The 22,536-nt window shown below is 40.8% G+C and overlaps 1 protein-coding gene across 4 annotated transcripts in view; it reads left to right on the top strand.

Annotated features, from left to right (window-relative positions):
- EOGT (EGF domain specific O-linked N-acetylglucosamine transferase) overlaps positions 1-22,536 on the top strand; it is a 40,824-nt gene that overhangs the window by 5,287 nt on the left and 13,001 nt on the right. For all 4 annotated transcript variants that reach the window (XM_047778981.1, XM_047778998.1, XM_047778989.1 and 1 more), the window contains 9 exons: positions 287-387; positions 970-1,078; positions 4,074-4,168; positions 4,785-4,889; positions 10,266-10,372; positions 13,214-13,317; positions 20,028-20,120; positions 22,025-22,096; positions 22,240-22,326. In XM_047778981.1, the coding sequence (XP_047634937.1) occupies positions 287-387; positions 970-1,078; positions 4,074-4,168; positions 4,785-4,889; positions 10,266-10,372; positions 13,214-13,317; positions 20,028-20,120; positions 22,025-22,096; positions 22,240-22,326 (873 nt within the window). The remainder of the gene's footprint in view (positions 1-286; positions 388-969; positions 1,079-4,073; positions 4,169-4,784; positions 4,890-10,265; positions 10,373-13,213; positions 13,318-20,027; positions 20,121-22,024; positions 22,097-22,239; positions 22,327-22,536) is intronic.

Here is a 22,536-nt window from a genome sequence, read left to right as displayed (position 1 = left end):
GAAAAGTAATTCCAGTTCAGGTGGTCTGCGGTCGTCTCATTAAAACCCAGACTTTTGTTTAGTGGACAGACATGGTGAGGAAGGATGGTGATTAAGGGTAATTATTGTTAAGGATCCCAGAACTGCTTTTCTTAGAATTTACTTATTTCTATTACATGGGTATGTATTGCAAAATGGAAAAGTGAAAGTTCTATAAAGATTTGTTTTCTTCATGGGAAAAATCTGAGTCCTCTCTAAAAGTCAGAGGAAGGTAAATCCGCCTAAACAGACATCTCTTATGTTCCAGAAATACTTAGAAAATTTAAAGTACTGCTGGGGTTATGAGAAATCCTGCAAACCACAGTTCAGGTTTGGTTACCCTGTTTGCACCTACGTCGACATGGGATGGTAAGTTTCTAGGAGGAATTCCTCTTCCTCTGTCCTTGATCTTCTTTCTCTGCAGTGTATGCTACTGCCCCAATTCCCAGCAGTATTAGAAAGTAATTCCTTTAGATATAAATTTGCTTATCCAGTCATGAGTTCAAGTTGACTGTCTCCCTCTGGGGCAGGAATATCTATCATTTCCTCCCACAGAGGGAGAAAACAAAATGTTTTCCTCCAACATATGCTAAAAAGATAAATGGATGATTTCCTCTTGATTCTGGAGGGGAATGTTAAGTATAATCAGTATTTCCAAGATATTCACGGTTAACAGAGTAAAGAAAATACATTAATTAACAGTTCATTGTCTTCATTTCCAGGTTGATCCTAACTTCATATGTTTCCATCGTGAATTTATTATAAGCGGGTAGGGTATTTATTAACTTAGTTTGCTAACTTTATGTCCTGAGGGCTAGTTTTTAAAAACTATGATAGTTTACTTTGAAAAAATCATTGACTGATTTCTAGAAGTTTAACATTTAGAAAGGAATTTCCAGGTCCAGAAGAAGTAAAAAGAGGAATGTCACAGAATTTTTTATATGCCAACAGGACGGATACTCTTGAATCCGCTGAGGACATATTCTGGAAGCAGGCTGACTTTGGATATGCTGGAGAGCGGTTGGAGGAACTCCATGTGCTCTGCCAGGCGGAGGAGATGGTGAGGGTTTAGCCCCTTTAGCAGTGAATATGTTTATTTAAAATACATGCATCAGATAGATCATAATGAAAAACAAGGTAGTTGGCACAATGAGAGGAGTCCTTTACTCTTGTATATATTGAATGGCTTAACATTTTATTTAACTTCCAAAAACAAGAGGTTCTGTTCAGTTGGAAGCCATGTCCTCATTTCCACACATATCATCAGATGGTCATATTTTGAGGCAGTTAAAATGTTTCTGGGTTTAGAATTATTCCCCCCAACATATGCTAAAGAAGGTAAATTGATGAATTACATCTTTTTAAGAAAAAATTTTGGAGTTCCCTCTGTACTGCAGTGGATTGAGAATCTGACTGTGGGAGTTCCCGTCATGGCTCAATGGAAATGAATCTACTAGCATCCATGAGGACACAGGTTCAGTCCCTGGCCATGCTCATTGGGTTAAGGATCTGGCATTGCCATGAGCTGTGGTATAGATTGCAGATGCAGCTCGGGTCTGGCGTTGCTGTGGCTGTGGTGTGAGCCAGCAGCTGTAGCTCCGATTGGACCCCTAGCCTGGGAAACTCCATATGCCACAGGTGCGACCCTAAAAAGACGAAAAAAGAAAAAAAGAAAGAAAAAAGAATCTGATTGTGGCAGCTCAGGTTGCTGTGGAGGTGTGGGTTTGATTCCCAGCCCAGCACAGTGGGTTAAAGGATCAGGTGTTATCATAGCTGCAGTGTATGGCCCTAAAAAAATTTTTTTTTAATGTTTTAAAATGAAAGTATAGTTGATTTACAATGTTGTGCCAGTTTCTGCTGTATAGCAGAGTGACTTAGTAATACACATACATATGTTCTTTTAAATATTTTTTTCCATCATGGTCTATCCAAGGAGACTGAATATAGTTCCCTCTTCTCTAGAGTAGGACTTTATTGTTTATCCATTCTAAATGGAATAGTTTGTATCTACTGTGCATCTTTATCAACTCTCTTGCAAGTAGTTTGGGACAGGTAGTATACCCGCCCCCAATGCTGCTCTGTGTTTGCTAGTACTTTTTGTTAGTTTACAAAAAAGCTTTTCTGTATGTTAGCTGGTTTGATTCTGATCTGCTCTCTACCCTAGCAGATAGACAGGGGAGGTATTAGTAATGCCACTTGACTGGAGAGGAAAACAGGATCCTCAGAGAAGTTAAGCAACCTTTCTAAGACTACACAGCTACTAAGGAGAACATACACCTAGAATTATAATGCAGATCTTTTTCTGTGTGCTTTCACCCATAGCACATTGCGCTCAGTGTGTAAGACAAACACATTTTCCAGAGGCAGTTTTGGGGGAGTAAGTAGAAGAGCAGGTCCCCCAGATGGCAAGGTTCAAATCTTGACTCAGGAGCAGGGTACTCCACCTTTGTGAGTGTGAGTTTCTTCCGCTTTAAAATGTCGATGTAAAAAATATGCACAAACTAAAGGTTAAGAGTTAAGTTTTTTGTTTGTTTTCGTTTTTTCGTCTTTTTTTTTTTTTTTAGGGCCACACCCACAGCATATGGATGTTCCCAGGCTAGGGGTTGAATCCTAGCTGCATCTGTACCCTACACCACAGGTCATGGAAATGCCAGATCCTTAACCCACTGAGTGAGGCCAGAGATCGAACCCTCATCCTCATAGATGCTAGTCAGATTCGCGAACTGCTGAGCCACAACAGGAACTCCTAAGAGTTAAGTTTTATTTGGAGCAAAATGAGTACTATAGCCTGGGAGGCAGCATTTCAGAGAGTTCTGAAATACCGCTCCAAAGAGGCAGGGGAAAATGTCAGTGTATGTGTGATTTGGGTGAAGGGGGAGGTACATGCCACCAAACATGCATTTCACGGAAGGTTACTGCTAGTCTCATGAAGGTTACTGCTAGTCATGAGAAGCAGACAACACCATGAAGGATTTTAGTGCTTTTCTAGATAATAGGAGATGCAAGAACTGGGCTTATAAAATCTTTCCTGAATATATCTAACCCTCTGAAGGCCTGTTCTGCCACTTTTCCCAGAGCACAGCATACCTCACTCCTGATCTCCACTCTGAGCTCTTTCAGGGGGTGTTGAGGGGCAGCAGCTGTAGTGGCTCGTGAGTCAATCAGCCATAGAGGCAGATGGCAAGTGTTGATCTCCAGTTCACAACCCCACCTTGCACACCTCTTCCAAGGTCCTTGCTTTGTAGAATGCTTTCCCCCCTGAGATCTACCACGATAGGTTTTGTGCCATCAGAGTATGATGCCTTACCAAGTACAGATTCCAGAATACCACGCCGGTCAAGATTAATGGCCTTTAAGGGTCATTGGGAGTTATGGGAAAAGCAACGAAATGGCATTTAAATCTAGAAATCCAGCCCAGGGTAGATAAAAGTGTTTGAAGCCCCTGCTCTCTCAGCACAAAGTAGAATGGGGGAAGTAGAAACAGACTGTGGTAGTTGACTCTGAAACTCACATAAGTGATTTAGAAAACATTGCTCCCACATTGCGTTGAAACAGAGACTCCCACAAGTTTTAAGTCTTGCAGAAAGTACCTCTTACTCAAATTGGCAAATTGCCCTTCCTGCCTTGCACTGAATGTCTCTGACCTGTGCCTTCTTCCTTGTTTCCTTTGGCTGGTCTTTGGAAAGTATTTTTTTCTCATAGATGTGGGGGTTGTGAAGGTTCTGAGTACTATTTTTTTCTTCCCCAAGAGGATGAACTGAACCATATATTCAGCTCTTGGTTTCGTAAATTTTGAGGGTGATAGTAAGTTTAGGAGTTCTTCACAGCAACCTCCAAGTGTGCAAATTGCAAAAGGATGCTTGACCAAGGTCTCCCTGGAAGAAGAATCCTTAAACAAAACCAGGTCATCGGGAAGCAATTTGTATCACATCGTGTGGTTGGAACCTGAAGGCTACATGCCATCAGCATGATGTCTAGCAAGTCTGGGTGTGTCTTTGAAGTGCTAATACTCAGAGTTATTATTATTTTTTTCTTGTTTCTCAACGTTCTTTCAGAATGACTCAAGTTTGGTGTGTTCCCGTTACCTTCAGTACTGCAGAGCGACCAATATCTACCTTGATTTGAGAAACATCAAGAGAAACCATGACAGGTACTTCAGTGGTTGATGTTAAAATCTCAGGGAGATCATGAAATATTTTCCAGTCCAGGGAGACACCTTGAATTTGCTTCCTAGTGATGTGGCAGTGAGGTTGGGGGATGGATGGGTGATCCACACTGGCCATAATGAGTTGATTGTTATGAAGCTGGGCTATGGGTACATCAGATTCCTTATACTATTCTGCTACTTTTGTATACGTTTGAAATATTCTGTTATAGAAAGTTAACTTCTGGCGTTCCTACTATGGCTCAGTGGTAACGAATCCGACTAGTATCCATGAGGACACAGGTTCGATCCCTGGCCTTGCTCAGTGGGTTAAGGATCCGGCATTGCCATGAGCTAGGGTATAGGTTGCAGATGAGACTCAGATCCTGTGTTGCTATGGCTGTACCGTAAGCCTGCGGCTACAGTTCTGATTCTACCCTGAGCCTGGGAACTTCCATATGCCATGGGTTTAGCCCTAAAATGACAAAAAATAAAAAATAAAATAGAGTTAACTTCTAATGATGAATTGATTTTGGAAAATGGTAAACCACTTTAGTAACATCTTAAGTGACATGGGTCATGAAGAAATTTTCTGAACTCAGTTTAATTTGTTACCCACCAGATTTAAGGAAGATTTTTTCCAGAGTGGGGAAATTGGAGGACACTGTAAACTTGACATTCGTACATTGATGTCTGAAGGTCAGCGCAAAAGCCCTTTGCAGTCTTGGTAAGATTTTTTTTTGCAAAATATGCTTCTGAAATATTTTTCTTTACTTTTGGTACTTGAAGATTTTGGTAAGGACTCTCATATGGAAAATATTAAGTTCACTTGTAGATAATTTGGTATGAACCTTCAGGGAATGGTAGCTCCATAGTGAATTAAATATATGAGTTAAATATATGTTGATAAAATATTAGAAAGTATGATATAGTATGTGTTATCTGCTCATGAAGGGAAAAAATGAATTTTTAGGGAGTTCCCTGGTGGCTAATTAGGTTAATGATCTGGTGTCACTGCTGTGGCTTAGGTTGCTGCTGTGTCATGGGTTCATTCCCTGGCCTGAGAACTTATGCAGCCAAAAAAAAAAGTAAAAGAATTTTTATTAACTCTTCATAATTGCTGCATGTGTTTTGGGGAACACATTATAACACATATTTATTTATTGCTTTTTAGGGCCGCACCTGCAGCATATTGGAAGTTCTCAGGCTAGGGGTCTAATTGGAGCTACAACTGTCAGCCTATGCCACAGCGACACAGGATCTAAGCCATGTCTGTGACCTACACCACAACTCAAGGCAATGCCTGATCCCTGACCCAGTGAGTGAGGCCAGGGATCGAACCTGCATCCTTCATGGATACTAGTTGGATTTTTTTCCTCTGTGCCACAACAGGAACTGTTATAAACACATTTATTGAAGTACATAATAAGCATATAGAAGACATGTACAATTTGGCTTATGAAAAAGTGAAACCACTTGATTAACTCTTGCCCGTGTCAAAAACAGACCATCTTCCACCCAGGGTCCCTCCCAATTACAACTCCCATGTTCCTTTCTAGAGGTAAACACTATGTTGACTTTCAGTACCTTTAATAAGCTTTTTGAACTTTATGTAAAAATTGGGGAACACATTTTGATTTAAAACATTTTAAATGTCAAACTAGTTCTATCAAGAAATTTGCCATCTTAGAAAATTAAGAAATTAGGATACTTTAAAAAGCTTTTTTTTTAAAATAATTTGAGATTTGAAGACATTTAAAAATAGTTTAAAAACATTAGAGGGAGTTTCCATTGTACCCTTATCCCAGCTTCCTCTCATGATAACATCTTACATAACTATAGCACAGTGATCAAAACCAGAAAATTGACATTGGTACAATATTACTAACTAAACATTTGGATCTCATCAATAATCACCTGCATTTTGGGGGGAATGTCTGTCTCTGTAAAATTTATATCATATTTTCAGGTACACTACTCTAATCAGGATACAGGACTGTTCTATTATCCTAGAAACTGTCATGCTACCCCTTTGTGGTCACTTAGGTCGCTCATATAATGTTCGTTATTCTAATTGAGGTATAGTTGATGTACAATATTGTATAAGATTCAGGTGGTTGTGAATAGTGATTCATAATTTTTAAAGTTTATATTCCATTCACAGTTATTATGAAATATTGGCTGTTTCCTGTGTTGTATAACATATCCTTGTAGCTTATTTATTTTATACCTAATAATTTTTACCTCTTAATCCCCTACCCCTATCTTGCCCTTTCACACTTCCCTCTCCCCCTTGGTAACCATTAGTTTGTTCTTTATATCTGTGAGTCTGTTTCTCTTTTGTTACATTTACTAGTTCTAGTTTTTAGATTCTATGTATAGGTGATATCATATGGTATTTGTTTTTTTTTTTTTTTGTCTTTTTTGTCTTTTTTGCCATTTCTTGGGCTGCTCCCGAGGCATATGGAGGTTCCCAGGCTAGGGGTCCAATCGGAGCTGTAGCCACCGGCCTACGCCAGAGCCACAGCAACGCGGGATCCGAGCCACGTCTGCAACCTACACCACAGCTCACGGCAACGCCGGATCCTTTAACCCACTGAGCAAGGGCAGGGACCGAACCCGCAACCTCATGGTTCCTAGTCGGATTCGTTAACCACTGCGCCACGACGGGAACTCCGGTATTTGTCTTTTTCTGTTTGATTTGCTTCAAATAAATACCTTCCAGACCCATTCTTTTTTATGGCTGAGTAATATTCCTGTGTGTGTGTGTGTGTGTGTGTGTGTGTGTGTGTGTGTTTGAATGTGCTCACGTGTGTGTCATGTCTTCTTCATCCATATCTGTTAATGGACACCAAGATTGTTTTTGTACCTTGGCAATTGTGAAATATGCTGCAATGAACATTGGGGTGCATGTATCTTTTCAAATTAGTGGGGGTTTTTTTTGGATACATACCCATGACTGGAATTGCTGGGTCATATAATAGTTCTGTTTTCAATTTTTTGAGAAACTTCAATACTGTTTTCTATACTGGCTGCACCAATTTACATTCCCAATAACAGCAGATAAGTGTTCTCCTTTCTCCACATTCTTGCCAATTTTGTTACTTGTGTTCTCTTTGATGGTAGCCATTCTGACAGCTGTGAGGTGATAGCACATTATGGTTTTGATTTGCGTATCCCTGATGATTAGCAGTGTTGAGCATCTTTTCATGTGCTGTTGTCCATCTCTGTCCTGTCTTTGGAAAACACCTATTCAGATCTTCTCTCCATATTTAACTGGGTTGTTTGGTTTTTCAGTACTGAGTTGTATGAGCTATTTATATATTTTGGATATTAACCCCTTATTGGTCGTATTATTTGCAAATATATTTTCCCATTATGTAGGTTTTTTCCTTTTGTTACAGTTTCCCTTGCTGTGCAACAGGTTTAGATTTTAATTAGGTCCTATTTATTTTTGCTTTTATTTCCTTTGCTTTAGGAGACAGATCCAAAAAATACTGCTATGATTTATGTCAAAGAGTTCCTTTTTGAGGTCACACATTCATGCTAAGCAAACTATTTAGGTTAACATTCTGTCATATGCTTATATGGCATTTTACATTACACAATACAGGATCTTACTTGACTTAAAAGACTTTTGAGATAGGAATTCCTATTTTCTAGTGGGCATTTTAATTGCTGGTACCCTTTGACAGCTGAAATCAAAAATCAAATATTTGCTATTTGCTTCCTAGTACTTTTTGATATGATAGTTCCTAAGGTATTTTGTCTTAATTATTTATTGCTGTATAATAAATTGCTCAAACATTTAGCAGCTTAAAGCAATAAACACCTATTATCTCACAAAATTTCTGAGAGCCAGGATTTGGAGGCAGCTTAGCTGGATGGTTGTGATTCAGGCTCTTAGAGGAGGTTGCAGTCAAGCCCTTTCCTTTCCTTTCCTTTCCTTTTTTTCTGTCTTTTTAGGGCTGCACCCATGGCATATGGGTGCCAGATCCAAGCCACGTCTGTGACATATACCACAGCTCATGCCACAGGCAGATCCTTAATCCGCTGAGCGAGCCCAGGGATCAAACCCACGTCCTCATGCATAGTAGTCGGGTTTGTTACCACTGAACCACAACAAGAACTCCCAGTCAAGCTATTTTCAAGGGCTGTAGCCATCTTTAGGCTCACCTGGGCCTGCAGAATCGGCTTTCTGAGCTCACTTCGGTTATTGTAATCCTCAGGTTTTCTTCTCTGGCCATTGGCTAGAGGTGACATTTCTTACCATATGAGCTTCTCCCTAGTGCTATTGACAGCATCACAGCCAGGTTCCCCAAGAGCATGTTGTCAGAGAGAGAGAGAGATGGAGAGAGAGAACAGAAGTGGAGGAGAGAGAAAGAGAATGTATGAGCTCATGTCCCAGGATGGAGGCCTCAGTCTTTGTATACCCTAATCTAGGAAGTGATAACCATTGCTTCTACCATATTCTGTTCATTAGAAGTGAATCACTAATTAACACGGACCTACTGTATAGCATGAGGAACTCCACTCAATATTCTGTAATAACCTATGTGGGAAGAGAATTTTAAAAATAATAGATGTATGTATGTGTATAATGGAATCACTTTGCTGTATGCTTGATATGAACACAACATTATAAATCAAGAACATTCCACTAGAAAATTAAAATTAAATTGAAAATAAAAAAAAGAAGTAGATCTCTAAGTTCAGCCCACACTCTAGGGGAGGGAATTCACCCCACCTCTTGAAGAGAGAAGTACCAAAGAATTTGTGGACATATTTTTGAAATTACTGCAATAAATATTACAGCCTCATGTATGTTTTAAAAGGATATATCTGATATTTGTTTTACCTCAGAAGTGGTCTCAAATATGGAGATTTACAAACAATCTTTAACTTGTGTTTTTTTAAGTGGCTGCACCCACAGCATATAGAAGTTCTCGGGTTGGGGATTGAACCCAAGCTGCAGCTGTGGCACTGTCATATCTTTTTTACCCCCTGCGCTGGACTGGGGATCAAACCTGTGTCTCTGCAGCAACCCCAGCCTCTGCAGTCAGATTCTTAACCTATTGTACCACAGCAGGAACTCCTAGGTTAGCTTGGGATTGTCTTCTTTTGTATGGAAGAAAATCATACCAAAGAGCTTCCAAAGTTGTTTGCTGAGAAAAAGATTTTCCTTTTCTCAGGGAAGCATAGCTGTCTGCTGTTTTTTTCCAAGATACTCAATCATTCTTGGAATGCCATCTGTCTCAGAATCCAAGAAAGTTCTCTGGGTCATTGTTCACGTCTGAGGCTCATCAGACTGCAAGAACCTTTTTGAATCTTCCCACTTTACTGGTAAATTTTTTAGCCAACTCTCTGTAAATTTCTTCTTTGACAGGAAAGTTCCCTGTTGGTTTTGCACATTAGGCTGAAATTTAAAATCTTTTTGTTTCTTATCTCTCTCAACATTTTTTTTTTCTTTTTTTGGCCACCCTACAGCATATGGAGTTCCTAAGCCAGGGATCAGATGGAGCTGCCATTGTGACCTATACCACAATCACAGCAACACCAGATCCTTTAACCCACTGTGCTGGGCAGGGGATTGAACCTGTGTCCCAGGGCTCCAGAGACACCACCAGTCACCAGTTGCCATAGTGGAAACTCCTCTGGTCTCAACATTAAAATCGATATCAAGTTATGTAAGTGTAATATGTTTGAGGAAGTTCCACATATTTTATAAGAGTTTTCCTAGAGATAAAATCCCCTTAATGAACAGATCTTAAGTTATAATGTTGCAATAGGGATTCCAGCAGGATCTCTTTGAAAGCATCTCTGGATTCTTTTTTTTTTCCTGTCTTTTTAGGGCTGCACCCACGACATATGGAGGTTCCCAGGCTAGGGGTCAAATTTGAGCTGTAGCTGCCAGCCTATGCCACAGCCATAGCAACACCAGATCCGAGTGGTGTCTGCGACCTACACCACAGATCATGCTAATGCTGGATCCTTAGCCTGCTGACTGAGGCCAGAGATCAAATCTGTGTCCTCATAGATGCTAGTCAGATTAGTTTCTGTTGAGCCAAGAAGGGAATTCCCATCTCTGGATTCTTCATTCCAGGTTTGCTGAGCTACAAAGCTATACTCAGCTCAACTTCAGACCTATAGAAGATGCTGCGTGTGACATTGTTATTGAAAAACCAACCTACTTCATGAAATTAGATGCAGGTGAGAAGTTAATATGTCCATTAATTACTTAGTGGTTAGTGTGGCTTTGTTTCCTTTTGTGAGATATATATTTGTATAACTTTGGGGGAAGCAGTGTAACATTAAACATTAGATTTGCTTTTTGCTTTCTTCTCTGGAAGAAATGATCCGATTTGAACTTCTCACTATGTTACATTTTTGGCATTTTAGAAGAAACTTTCACTTTGATATATCACATGATTCAATCACAGTCAAAAGATGATAGGAGAGGAGTTCCCGTTGTGGCTCAACAGGTAATGAAACCAACTTGTATCCGTGAGGATGCAAGTTCCACCCTGGCCTCGCTCAGTGGGTTAAGGATCCGGCGTTGGTATGAACTGTAGTGAAGGTCACAGATGCGGCTTGACTCAGGTGTTGCCGTGGCTGTGTTGTAGGCCAGCAGCTGCAGCTCTGATTTGACCCCTAGCCTGGGAATTTGCATATGCCTCGGGTGTGGTCCTAAAAAAAAAAAATAAATAAAAATTAAAAAAAGAAAAAAGATGATAGGAGAAAGCCTAGGTGCACTTTCTGTGACTACATTTACCCCAACTGGTTTCTCTATTCATTTGATTTAGATTGTGCTTCTGGAGAACTTTTTAAAATTAAAAGCCATGTGTATAGTATAGGTGGGAAAGGAATGCCCATGACTTCCTCTGGCAAACTTTCTGATATTTTCTCCATAATAAAAGAGAACTTAAAAATTCTTGGGGAAGTCAGCTCTGCCATATATTCTTGAAAAAAAAAAGTTAAAATTAAAATTATTTTTTTCTATTTATGCTTATAGCTTCTAACTCCCCACCCACAAGCAGAGATTTTCCTTTGTGAACTCATTGCCCTGGAGAGGAGAAAGATTATCTCTCTCATTACAAGAGATGGAACTTCTATGCCATATCACATCCAAATTCACCAGAGGCCGGGCTCACAGTGAAACACAGAGAGCCCCCTTTCACAAGTATTTCAGCATTCCTCTAATTGATTGATCATATTTTTAGTATGCTCTGCTTTCTGGAGTCGTAATTCTTCTCTTACAAAGTATGGGGCTCAGAAATCAGGCAAATTTAGGTTTCAGAAATTAGAGCAGGTTAAAAAAAATGCTTTATTCAAGGTCCTGACTCATTTTTAAAATATGCATATTAAAAAGGGGTAAAGAAAACACAGATCTGCCTGGAAAAGGGTTGAACATGTGTGAACGGTTAAATTTATGCAGCTACTTAGGCAATAAAGTATGTAAATTAGGAATAATAGGTTAGGGTAGACAGGTGTCATTTCTTTCCTATATTCATAACTCTACCTTTTTCTGCTAACTTATACTGTCATCCAGCATTTCTTTTCTTATTAACACTTACCTTGAGAGAATGAGCATTCCAAGGAACAAGACTCATTGGGGGCCCATTTCTTGAGGATGGAGCCTGCATTTTCTCCCTTTTATAAATCCTCCTGGCACCAAGTACTGTTTTGTGCATTCGGCATCCCTCAGTAAACATTATGGACTTGCTGAATGATTCATGTGAGAGCTAATGGGTGCTCTGTGCTAACCTGGGGAAAGGGTATGTGTTGTCATAGAACTTCCTTTTCCTTGTTGATTTGAAACTATGCTCTTAGGCAAGATTTTTCTGGGTGAGAAAAAAAAAATCCCTCCAAACATTTTGCTCAGATACCCATCTAAAAATAAGGCAGTATTTTTTTCCTTTTTCTTATCTTTGCTAAGATGTAATTGACATCCAGCCCTGTGTAAGTTGAAGGTGTGTAGCATAATGACCTGATTTCATCAATGGAGTCCTTTTTACTCTTTTTTTTTTTTTTTTCTGGCACACATTTTTATTCACTGTGGGAATGAAGTTGGAATACTTTATGGTTTCTGCTTTTGAGAGTCACCTTTTTTTTCCCTTAACATTTTCCCTTCTTTTACGTCATGTTTTAGAAGCTCCCTGGTGGCTCAGCAGGTTAAGGATCTGGTGTTGTCACTGCTGTGGCATGGGTTTGATCCCTAGCGCAGGAACTTCTACATGTCAAGGGCGCAGACACCCCCCCCACACACACACACCCCACACAAAGATATGCAGGTTTCTGTACCTGAAAGAAACCAGAGAAATGTTCTCACCTGGCCTGAGAGCTTTCTCCTGATTTCTTTTACTATATAGCAGTGCCCTCTGGCCTAGAAAACGGACGGAGTAGTTAATTAATGCAACCTCGAACTTTGATAGGCAAGTACAGATGAATATAGAAAATAAACAACTTCATATGGAGATCAACATCATTTGCTTCTTAGTGTATCTGGGAAAATGCATTCCTAACTTCCTAATAGTCATTTTAAAAATGAATCTTTCTTTCCTCCCTCCCTCCCTCCCTTCCTTCCTTCTTTCTTTCTTTCTTTTTTTTTTTCTTTTTTATGGCCAACTTGTGGCATATGGAAGTTCCCAGGCTAGGGGTTGAATTAGAGCCACAGCTTCCCACCAACACCACAGCCACAGCAACACCAGATCCAAGTCGCATCTGCAACTTACACTGAAGCTTGAGGCAATGTTGGATCCTTAACCCACTGAGCGAGGCCAGGGATTGAACCCACATTCTCCTGGATACTAGCCGGGTTCTTAACCTACTGAACCACAATGGGAACTCTGAAAATGAATTTTTGAACAGAATCTGTCAACCGTGGACTACCTGCGTATTAATCGTTTCATGTTTAGAAAAGTTCTTATTTTTCTTCCCATATATTTCAGCTGAAAGTCTATCCTACTATAAACATATGGACTAGAATCAAAATCGTGTAATCATTTGTTCTTTGGGGTTAATTAACATAGATTTCTTTTTTTTGAATACTAGGTGTTAACATGTATCACCACTTCTGCGATTTTGTCAATCTTTATATTACTCAGCACGTTAATAATTCCTTCAGCACAGATGTGTATGTCGTCATGTGGGACACTGTAAGTAAGAAAGTGCTCTCTGCTTCAGTGCCATCTTTGCCTTGCTCAAAACCTGTGTGACTCAGATCCTGTGTAATGGAATTTTCTAAGATGCACATAAGTGAATATACATTCATACACATATACAGCCATACCTGTGCAGGTGGGTGTGAATGCGTCTGTGTGGATGAATTTAGGTGTGGTTAATACATATAGGCAAATACACGTGTATGTGTATACCTTTGGTCCTTGAATTTTAGAATGGCTTTGAGCAGGTAGAGCTCAGGGTTCCTCTGAGACAGGTATAAAGGACTGTCATTCACTCAGCCTCTGTGACCCCCCACATGACCCAGGGAGGGAGAGCTTGCCTCTGATTACAGTTTGGCCTCTTGGAATTACCATCAGTTTTGCTTCATGACAGCTTTCCTATTGTTTCCCACTTAATGGCAAATGGGGGTGTTTGTATCTGTCTTACACCTGCATGTAAATATACACGTCAAGTCACAACTGTTTGCTTATTTGTTTTTAGTGCTATCTTTCCTTCTCTTCCTTAGCCTGCCTTTCCTCCGTGTTTTCCCACTGCCGGCCCCTGCACTGGCCAAGGTAACCCTGAGTTTGCCCTGGAACTCTCATCTGTGAAATGGGATCATTATAGTATCTGCTGCTGTGTCATCCTGAGGATAAACCATATCACGCATGAACAGTCACAGTGCCTGACCCACAGCACGTGTGCTCTGAATGTTACCCATGACGGTGACAGCGGGAAGGAGGACACGTGGTGTGTAGTGTATGCGAGAGAGGCTACCCAACTTGGGACGTGGGGACACCCAGGTTCAGCAGACATTCCATCTCATAGGATGCTCCAAGGCCCCCCTCTTGTCCTGAGTCAAGGGTATTGCAGGGGAACCACAGGGCAGCATCAGGCATCGCTTCTGGGGTTATCCTAGCCAGCATAGCTCAGGTGCAAGGAGATCTTGGGGCAGGTATATATCCCACAGGGGTCAGTATCTTCTGGAGCAGCTGTGCTGGCCATGCCCCCAGGATCCCCACAGGAAACACAGCCAGTTACAAGAGTCCTTGTCCTCCTTCCAGTCCAGGTGCAACGTACCCAGCAGGTGTCCTTTAAAGTCATAAGCAGCAGCTTTCCCTGTTCTCTGTAATAACCTACATTGGGAAAAAGAGTACAGATATTTGTATATATATAACTGATTCACTTTGCCATATGCCATATGAAACTAATACAACATTGTAAGTCAACTCTAATAATTTTTTTTTCTTTTTAGGGTCATACCTGCGACATATGGAAGTTCCCAGGCTCGGGATTGAATCAGAGCTGCAGCTGCTGGCCTACGCCATAGCCACAGCAATATAGGATCTGAGCTGTGTCTATGACCTGTACCACAGCTCTCGGCAATGCTGGATCCCCAATCCGCTGAGCGAGGCCAGGGATCAAACCCTCGTCTTCATGGTTACTAGCTGGGTTTGTTACTCCTGAGCCACAATGGGAAACTCCAGCTCCAATAAAAATTTTAAAAAATAAAGTAAAATCTTAAGTAATGCCACCTAGAACATAGTGGAGACAGGCCGTTTCGTTTCCAGATAGCAGAGTTAGATGGTTTACCAAAGGTCAGATTCTTGTACAGAAGAGCAGCTGTTTTTTTTTTGTTTTGTTTTCTTTTTCTTTTTGTTTTCTGCCTTTTTAGGGCAGCACAGTGGCATCTGGAAGTTCCCAGGCTAGGCGTTGAATCAGAGCTGCAGCTGCAAGCCTACACCATAGCCACAGCCACAGCCACAGCAATGCCACATCCTTAACCCACTGAGTGAGGCCAGGAATCAAACCCGTGCCCTCATGGATGCTAGTTGGATTGATTACTGCTTAGCCACGATGGAAATCCAAGAGGAACTAGTTTTGCTAGCACTTTTTTCCGTGATACAAGGCTGGTGGCTGAGCTGTCTGGAAAGGGTTTATCATTGGGTCTCCATAGACCTGTAGTTTGAAGTCTGATGGGAATTAGTTATAACACTCCTGGCATGTTAATGATGCTTTTGGTTTTGCACATATTTTCCTGTCCATCTGTTTTCCAGTTTTGCTGCCACCACAGTTCTATTTCTTGGAAGTGTTTCTCCAGCAAAGGGATCCTTCTGTGTAGGATTGTGACTTGAAGGCCATGTTATTAGCTATCGGCAGCCCCAGATGATTAACTCAGTGTTGTTGTACTTTTGTAACTTATTTTTTTAAAATGACACCTGATGTTATCTGAGTTAATGCTCACAACGCTCTGTGAATGAGTGTTTTTATTATTCTGTTTTACAGATGAGGAAGCTCAGGCTCTGAGCGGCAGGCAGTGTCTAAGATGACACAGTCAGCGAGGAGTGGTGTCATGGGTTCCCGTGCAGGCAGCCTGCCCCCAGACCTGTGCCCTGAAACTACCGTGCTGTGTGGCTTCCTTGTAGTTCCCTGTAAAACCCATTAAGCTGATGGAAAAACCTCTAGACACCTTCCAGAAGCTTCCTTGTATCTTCTTGCATGCGCTCCTATGTCTTCTGCTAATAGACTAAGTTAAACTGAGCCTACTTCTTTAACCCTCCCCTTCTTTGTGTAGCCTGGGGTGGAGTAAGTAGGATGCATGGCCCCTACGAGGCTCCGTGGTTATTGGGTTCACTGGGCACGTGACGTCAGTGCAGCCTGACCTCGACCTGCATGGTCAGACAGGATGGATTTAGCTGAGTGGGTTGGCTTCTCTGGTGTGACCTTCCTCCTTTGCTGCTCTCTCTGTGTCCATTTTGAACCTGCGTTCTTAGAGTTCCTGTTGTGGCTCATCAGAAGAAGAACCTGACATTGTGTCCATGAGGATGCAGGTTTGATCTCTGGCCTCACTCAGTGGGTTAAGGATCTAGTGTTGCTGTGGCTGTGGTGTAGGCTGCAGTTCTGATTTGACCCCGGGCCTGAGAACTTCCATATGCTGTGGATGTGGCTGTAAAAAGAAAAAGAAAAACAAACAAACAAACAAAAATCCTACGTTCTTGGTCAGAGAGGCCTTTGCTAGTTGCTTAGTCAGGCTCTCAGGATAGGAATCGAGGCCCACAGAATCCTGTAGGTTGGACGGGCTGAGTGGCAAAGTGTGTGTGGCTGCTGACTGGTCCTCTCTTGCTGATAAAGCCTTGAATCAAGCAACTTGTGCCCCCAAGGCTGACTGTGACTTGAACCGCCCACAGTGGACAATATTTCCACAGAGCTTGTTGTGAAGGCCTCGGACGAGCTTGTGCCCAGGGGAAGAGCAGGGAAGTGGCTGTGGCTGCAGTTCAGACCCTAGTGACATTTTACAGACTGTCCCCACAAAAAGTCTCTGAGGCCGTTCCTCTCATCCTTAAGAAGCTCAGCAGTCTGGCCATCCTTCCAGCACATGGCTTCTTTGGCGAGATGGACAGGGCCACCAACTTGCAGAGATTCCTTGAGGGATGCTCCTGTAGACGCACTTCTGGGCACAGCAGGGCTGTTCTTACTAACACAAGGAACAGAAGGGCACAGAGTTCTCATTGTGGCTCAGTAGGTTAAGAGACTGACTAGTATCCATGAAGCTGCAGGTATGAACATTGGTCCTGCTCAGTCAGTTAAGGATCTGGCATTGCTGTGAGCTACAGCATAGATTGTAGGTGCAGCTCAGATCCAGTGTTGCTAATGGCAGTCATGCAGGCTGGCAGCTACAGCTCGCATTTGAGCCCTGGCCCAGGAACTTCTGTATGCTGCAAGTGCAGCCTTAACAAGAAAAAAAAAAGAGTAAGCCCTGCAGGGTTTCCAGACCTCCTTATGTTGAGAGGTAGTAGAGAAGTCATATAGCTTTATTATTACTAGTTTTTTTCTGACTGTGCCTGTGGCATGTAGAAGTTTCCTGGGCCAGGGGTGGAACCTGAGCCACAGCAGTGACAACACCAAATCCTTAACCGCTAGGCCACCAGGGAACTCCTACTAGTACTGCTTTTAATTACACAAGTAAGACCAGGTTATAATGAATTCAACAACACGGAAGTGCATATAGTAAAAAAAAAAAAGACAAAAAAACAGTCACCTGCTTTGTCTTCTCCAATTCCATTTCCTTTTAGGGTAACTGTAGTTAACAGGAGTCCCTGGCAGGACTTTGTTTTAATATGTAAATATATTCTCATATAATACTTTTATAAGGATTTGTATAAGGATACACACACACACAAGCACACACACACATATGTATGTTTGGTGGATGCCTTAAGGCACATATTTATCTGCTTCCATCCCAATCAGATTTAGTTTGTTTCCAATTATTTGCTCTTTACAGAAATGCTACCCTGAACATGCTTTTTGTATATATATGTCTTTACACACAGTCATTCTGTATTTCTTTTCTTTTCTTTTTTTTTTTGCTCTTTAGGGCTACACCCGCAGCATAGGGAAGTTCCCAGGCTAAGGGATCGAATTGGAGCTACAGCTGCTGGCCTACACTGCAACCACAGCAATGGGGGATCTGGGCTGAGTCTGCCACCTCTACTACAGCTCATGGCAATACTGGATTGCTGATCCATTGAGCAAGGGCAGGGATCGAACCCACATCCTCTGCAGCATGAAGGGAACTCTCATCCTAGCATTTCCGTAGGGCACATTGCTCTCAGTTGAATTTCTAAGTCATAGGTTATGTGCATGTTTAAGTTTGAGACATACACAGGAGACAATTTTATGTTGTCTTTAAGAATATCCAAATATTCTTCTACATAAGACTAGAAAAATCCCTCCTTCCCTTTTGGCAGATAATTTGAGTTTGAGGGACATGGAAAAAAAAAGAAGCTTCTAGAAGTGGTTATCGCTGAATAATACAAAATTTCTCAAGTGGGATCAGTCAGGATTACCGTGTTTTATCATTAAAATTTCCTTTCAAAGGTATCTTATTTTATCCAAGTATTTTTTCTCAGGAAACTGTCTAGGATCATTTCATTTAATTGTTCTTTATTTATTATTGAACCAGAACAGGGACATTTAATTTTCGATGGTATTGAGAAGGAGCTTTATTAGAACAGTGCTGGTGAAACATCGAAGGAAAGAATTTTTATTTTTTATCACCACATCTAACAGTTCTCAATAACTTTGAAATAACAGTAATATGTGCAACATAAAATTTTCAAAATCTGAAGAAAAGAATGTTGTAAAGATAAAAAGATAAGAACATAATGAACACAATGTATAACTAACTGCAGACCTTGAGTGTAACCCTACAAATATGTATTCCTTGTTTCTTTTGGTTGGGTTTCCCCATCAACCTTCTACCATTTCAACATAAATTGACCTTCTTCCTTTAGCTGAAGGAGCGTGTAATTAATTTCTATTTTTCAAAAATGAAATGCATCAGGTAAATGTACCAGAAAGAATTAATCCCCATGGAAAGGGAACTGCCATATAGAGGTTACAAGCCTGGAGTCTGGGACCAAAGAGACTGAATTTAATCCCAGCCCTGCAAACAAACCAGCTCTACAGTTGAGGCAAATGACTTAAACTTTGCCTCCAGTTTCCCTTATCTGTAAAATGGGAATAATAATATTCCCTTGCTCATTAATTTAGTGGGGTGGTCTTGTCTTTTTGTTTTGTTTCATTTTCATTTTTTGCCCCCAACCCCTTGCCCTGCCCTGAGGCATATGGAAGTTCTTGGGCCAGCGATCAGATCTGGCCAGCTACTGAAACACTGGATCCTTTAACCCACTGTGCTGGGCTGGGGATTGAACCTTTGTCCTGGTGCTGCAGAGACACTGCCCATCCCTTTGCACTACTAGAGGAACTCCCTAAGTTGGTGGGGGTGTTTTAATGTGTTGATAATGTCAAGGTTTTAGACCAGTGCCTGGGATATAGGAAGTATGTAAGAGGATATTGTTATTATTGTTATCATTATTACTCTTATTAATGTTAAAGGGGAACTATCACCTTACTCATTAGGCAATTGGGAGATCATTTCCTAGAGTTACATTCATCATATTTTTAGCGTTAAAACCTTCAAGGCATTTTATTTTATTTTATTTTATTTTATTTTATTTATTTATTTACTTTGCTTTTTAAAGCTGCACTCGCAGCATATGCAGGTTCCCAGGCTAGGGGTCTAATCGGAGCTGTAGCCACTGGCTTACGCCACAGCCACAGTAACGCCATGTCTGAGTCACGTCTGCAACCTACACCACAGCTGATGGCAATGCTGGATCCTTAACCGAGTGAGGCCAGGGATCGAACCGCAACCTCATGGTTCCTAATCAGGTTTGTTTCCACTGTGCCACCATGGGAACTCAAGGCATTTTCTTGCTTTCCCATTTCTTGCCAAAAATGTGTTCTGTCTACCTTGATGGGTTTTGCTCCCTGAGTGTATCACGGTGTGTACAAAAGGAAGAGTATGTGTGTGTTGTATGTAGCTGTGATTTGGTTAGAAAATTCACTGGCAAAAATTTCCACAGCAACTGCAGTTTCAAAGACATGAGAGTAAACAGGCTAGGAGGGAAAATCAAAACACTTTTAGCAGACCAGAATTGTGGAGATTATTTCTCATATTACATGAAATTAGGAACATGATCAGGTCCAAGCTGAAAATCCATTTTTCTTCTTTTATGACTTTGTTTCGGTTTATTGGTTCTTAACCCTAACAAGCTAATTCAGGTATTTCGATGCATTTTTGAAAAGCCATGTCATAGCCTTTTAATTCCCTAACTTATTTTGTTTCCGCTTTCAGAGCTCCTATGGATATGGTGACCTGTTCTCCGACACATGGAAAGCATTTACTGATTATGATGTTATCCATTTGAAAACTTATGATTCCAAAAGGGTACTGGAAACTTTGCTGAAATGTCTGTAAAAAATTGTCATTACAGAAAGACTTACTCATCAAATCAATTTTTTTTTTTTAAGGGCTACATTCATGACATATGAAAGTTCCCAAGCTAGGAGTTGAATCTGAGCTATAGCTGCCAGCCTATACCACGGCCACGACAATGCAGGATCTGAGCCACGTCTGTGACCTACACCACAGCTCATGGCAATGCCGGATCCCCAACCCACTGAGCAAGGCCAGGGATCAAACCCGAGTCTTCATGGATACTAGTCAGATTTGTTTCTGCTGAGCCATGACAGGAACGCCTCAAATCCATTTTTTTTTTTTTTTAAAGAGTTTCCATTTTTATTATTTAATGCCAGGGGAATTTTTTTTTAATTTTTTTTATTTTCCCACTGTACAGCAAGGGGGTCAGGTTATCCTTACATGTATACATTACAATTACATTTTTCCCCCAGCCTTTCTTCTGCTGCAACATGAGTATCTAGACAAAGTTCTCAATGCTATTCAGCAGGACCTCCTTGTAAATCTATTCTAAGTTGTGTCTAATAAGTCCAAGCTCCCAATCCCTCCCACTCCCTCCCCATCCCATCAGGCAGCCACAAGTCTCTTCTCCAAGTCTATGATTTTCTTTTCTGAGGAGATGTTCATTTGTGCTGGATATTAGATTCCAGTTATAAGTGATATCATATGGTATTTGTCTTTCTGGCTCATTTCACTCAGTATGAGATTCTCTAGCTCCATCCATGTTGCTGCAAATGGCATTATGTCATTCTTTTTTATGGCTGAGTAGTATTCCATTGTGTATATATACCACCTCTTCCGAATCCAATCATCTGTCGATGGACATTTGGGTTGTTTCCATGTCCTGGCTATTGTGAAGAGTGCTGCAATGAACATGCGGGTGCACGTGTCTCTTTTAAGTAGAGTTTTGTCTGGATAGATGCCCAAGAGTGGGATTGCGGGGTCATATGGAAGTTCTATGTATAGATTTCTAAGGTATCTCCAGACTGTTCTCCATAGTGGCTGTACCAGTTTACATTCCCACCAACAGTGTAGGAGGGTTCCCTTTTCTCCACAGCCCCTCCAGCACTTGTTATTTGTGGATTTATTAATGATGGCCATTCTGACTGGTGTGAGGTGGTAATGTCATGGTAGTTTTGATTTGCATTTCTCTTATAACCAGCGATGTTGAGCATTTTTTCATGTGTTTGTTGGCCATCTGTATATCTTCTTTGGAGAAATGTCTATTCAGGTCTTTTGCCCATTTTTCCACGGATTGATTGGCTTTTTTGCTGTTGGGTTGTATAAGTTGTTTATATATTCTAGAGATTAAGCCCTTGTCGGTTGCATCATTTGAAACTATTTTCTCCCATTCTGTAAGTTGTCTTTTTGTTTTTGGGTTTCCTCAAATCTATTTTTAATCTGAGTTTCTACGAGCTATTACCTTTGATTTCTGATTATATTTCTTTTTTTTTTTTAGAACTAGAGTCATCCTGTTTATTAACCATGTAGCATTTAAAAACGTTTTCCCATAGCTTTTGCAAAAATATGAAGGCCAGTTGAGTGAAATAATTGGCCATTCAAAATATTTCATTTTTTTCTTTTTTTCTTTTTTGACTACCCTGTGGCATATGGAGTTATCAGACCAGGGATTGGATCCAAGCCATAGTTGTGACCTAAGCTGCAGCTGCAGCAACATTGGATCCTTAAACAACTATGGCAGGTTGGGGATCGAACCTGAGTCCCAGTACTCCCAAGATGCCACCAATCGCATTGCACCACAGTGGAAACTCTCAAAATATTTTAATGAAAAATATATTAATTCATTCTTTTATGTTTTGGCATGAAGGGTGCAAATTGTATTCTCTTACCTTTTAAAATATCTTCATTCTTAGGTATGTTTTAAAGAAGCTATTTTTTCCTTACTTCCTCGGATGAGATATGGGCTGTTCTATAACACCCCTCTGGTAAGTCTGTCTGTGGTTTACATTCATATTCTTAGACTTTATTCTTGATAGATTTTAAGATAACATATATAACTTAAGAACATCTTAAATAGTAATGTGGAAATTATTCATTGTAATAGGAAATAATTGTTTTTTTATTTTAGATATCTGGCTGTCAAAATACTGGATTATTCAGGGCATTTTCCCAGCATGTATTACACAGACTGAATATCACACAACAGGGTCCCAAGGTAATGAATACATTATTGGCACTGAGGTGGGTTTGACATTTCACCCCAAATAAAAATCACTACCAGGCGTTCCCGTTGTGGCTCAGTGGAAATGAATGTGACTAGCACCCATGAGGACGCAGGTTCCATCCCTGGCCTTGCTCAGTCGGTTAAGGATCCAGTGTTGCTGTGAGCTGTGGTGTAGGTCACAGACTCGACTCAGCTCCTGAG

This window comes from Phacochoerus africanus, chromosome 1 (genome assembly GCF_016906955.1).
Source record: "Phacochoerus africanus isolate WHEZ1 chromosome 1, ROS_Pafr_v1, whole genome shotgun sequence".
Taxonomy (NCBI): Eukaryota; Metazoa; Chordata; class Mammalia; order Artiodactyla; family Suidae; genus Phacochoerus; species Phacochoerus africanus.
Note: the sequence above shows the minus strand (reverse complement) of the source record. Positions and strands in the feature narration are given on the sequence as shown.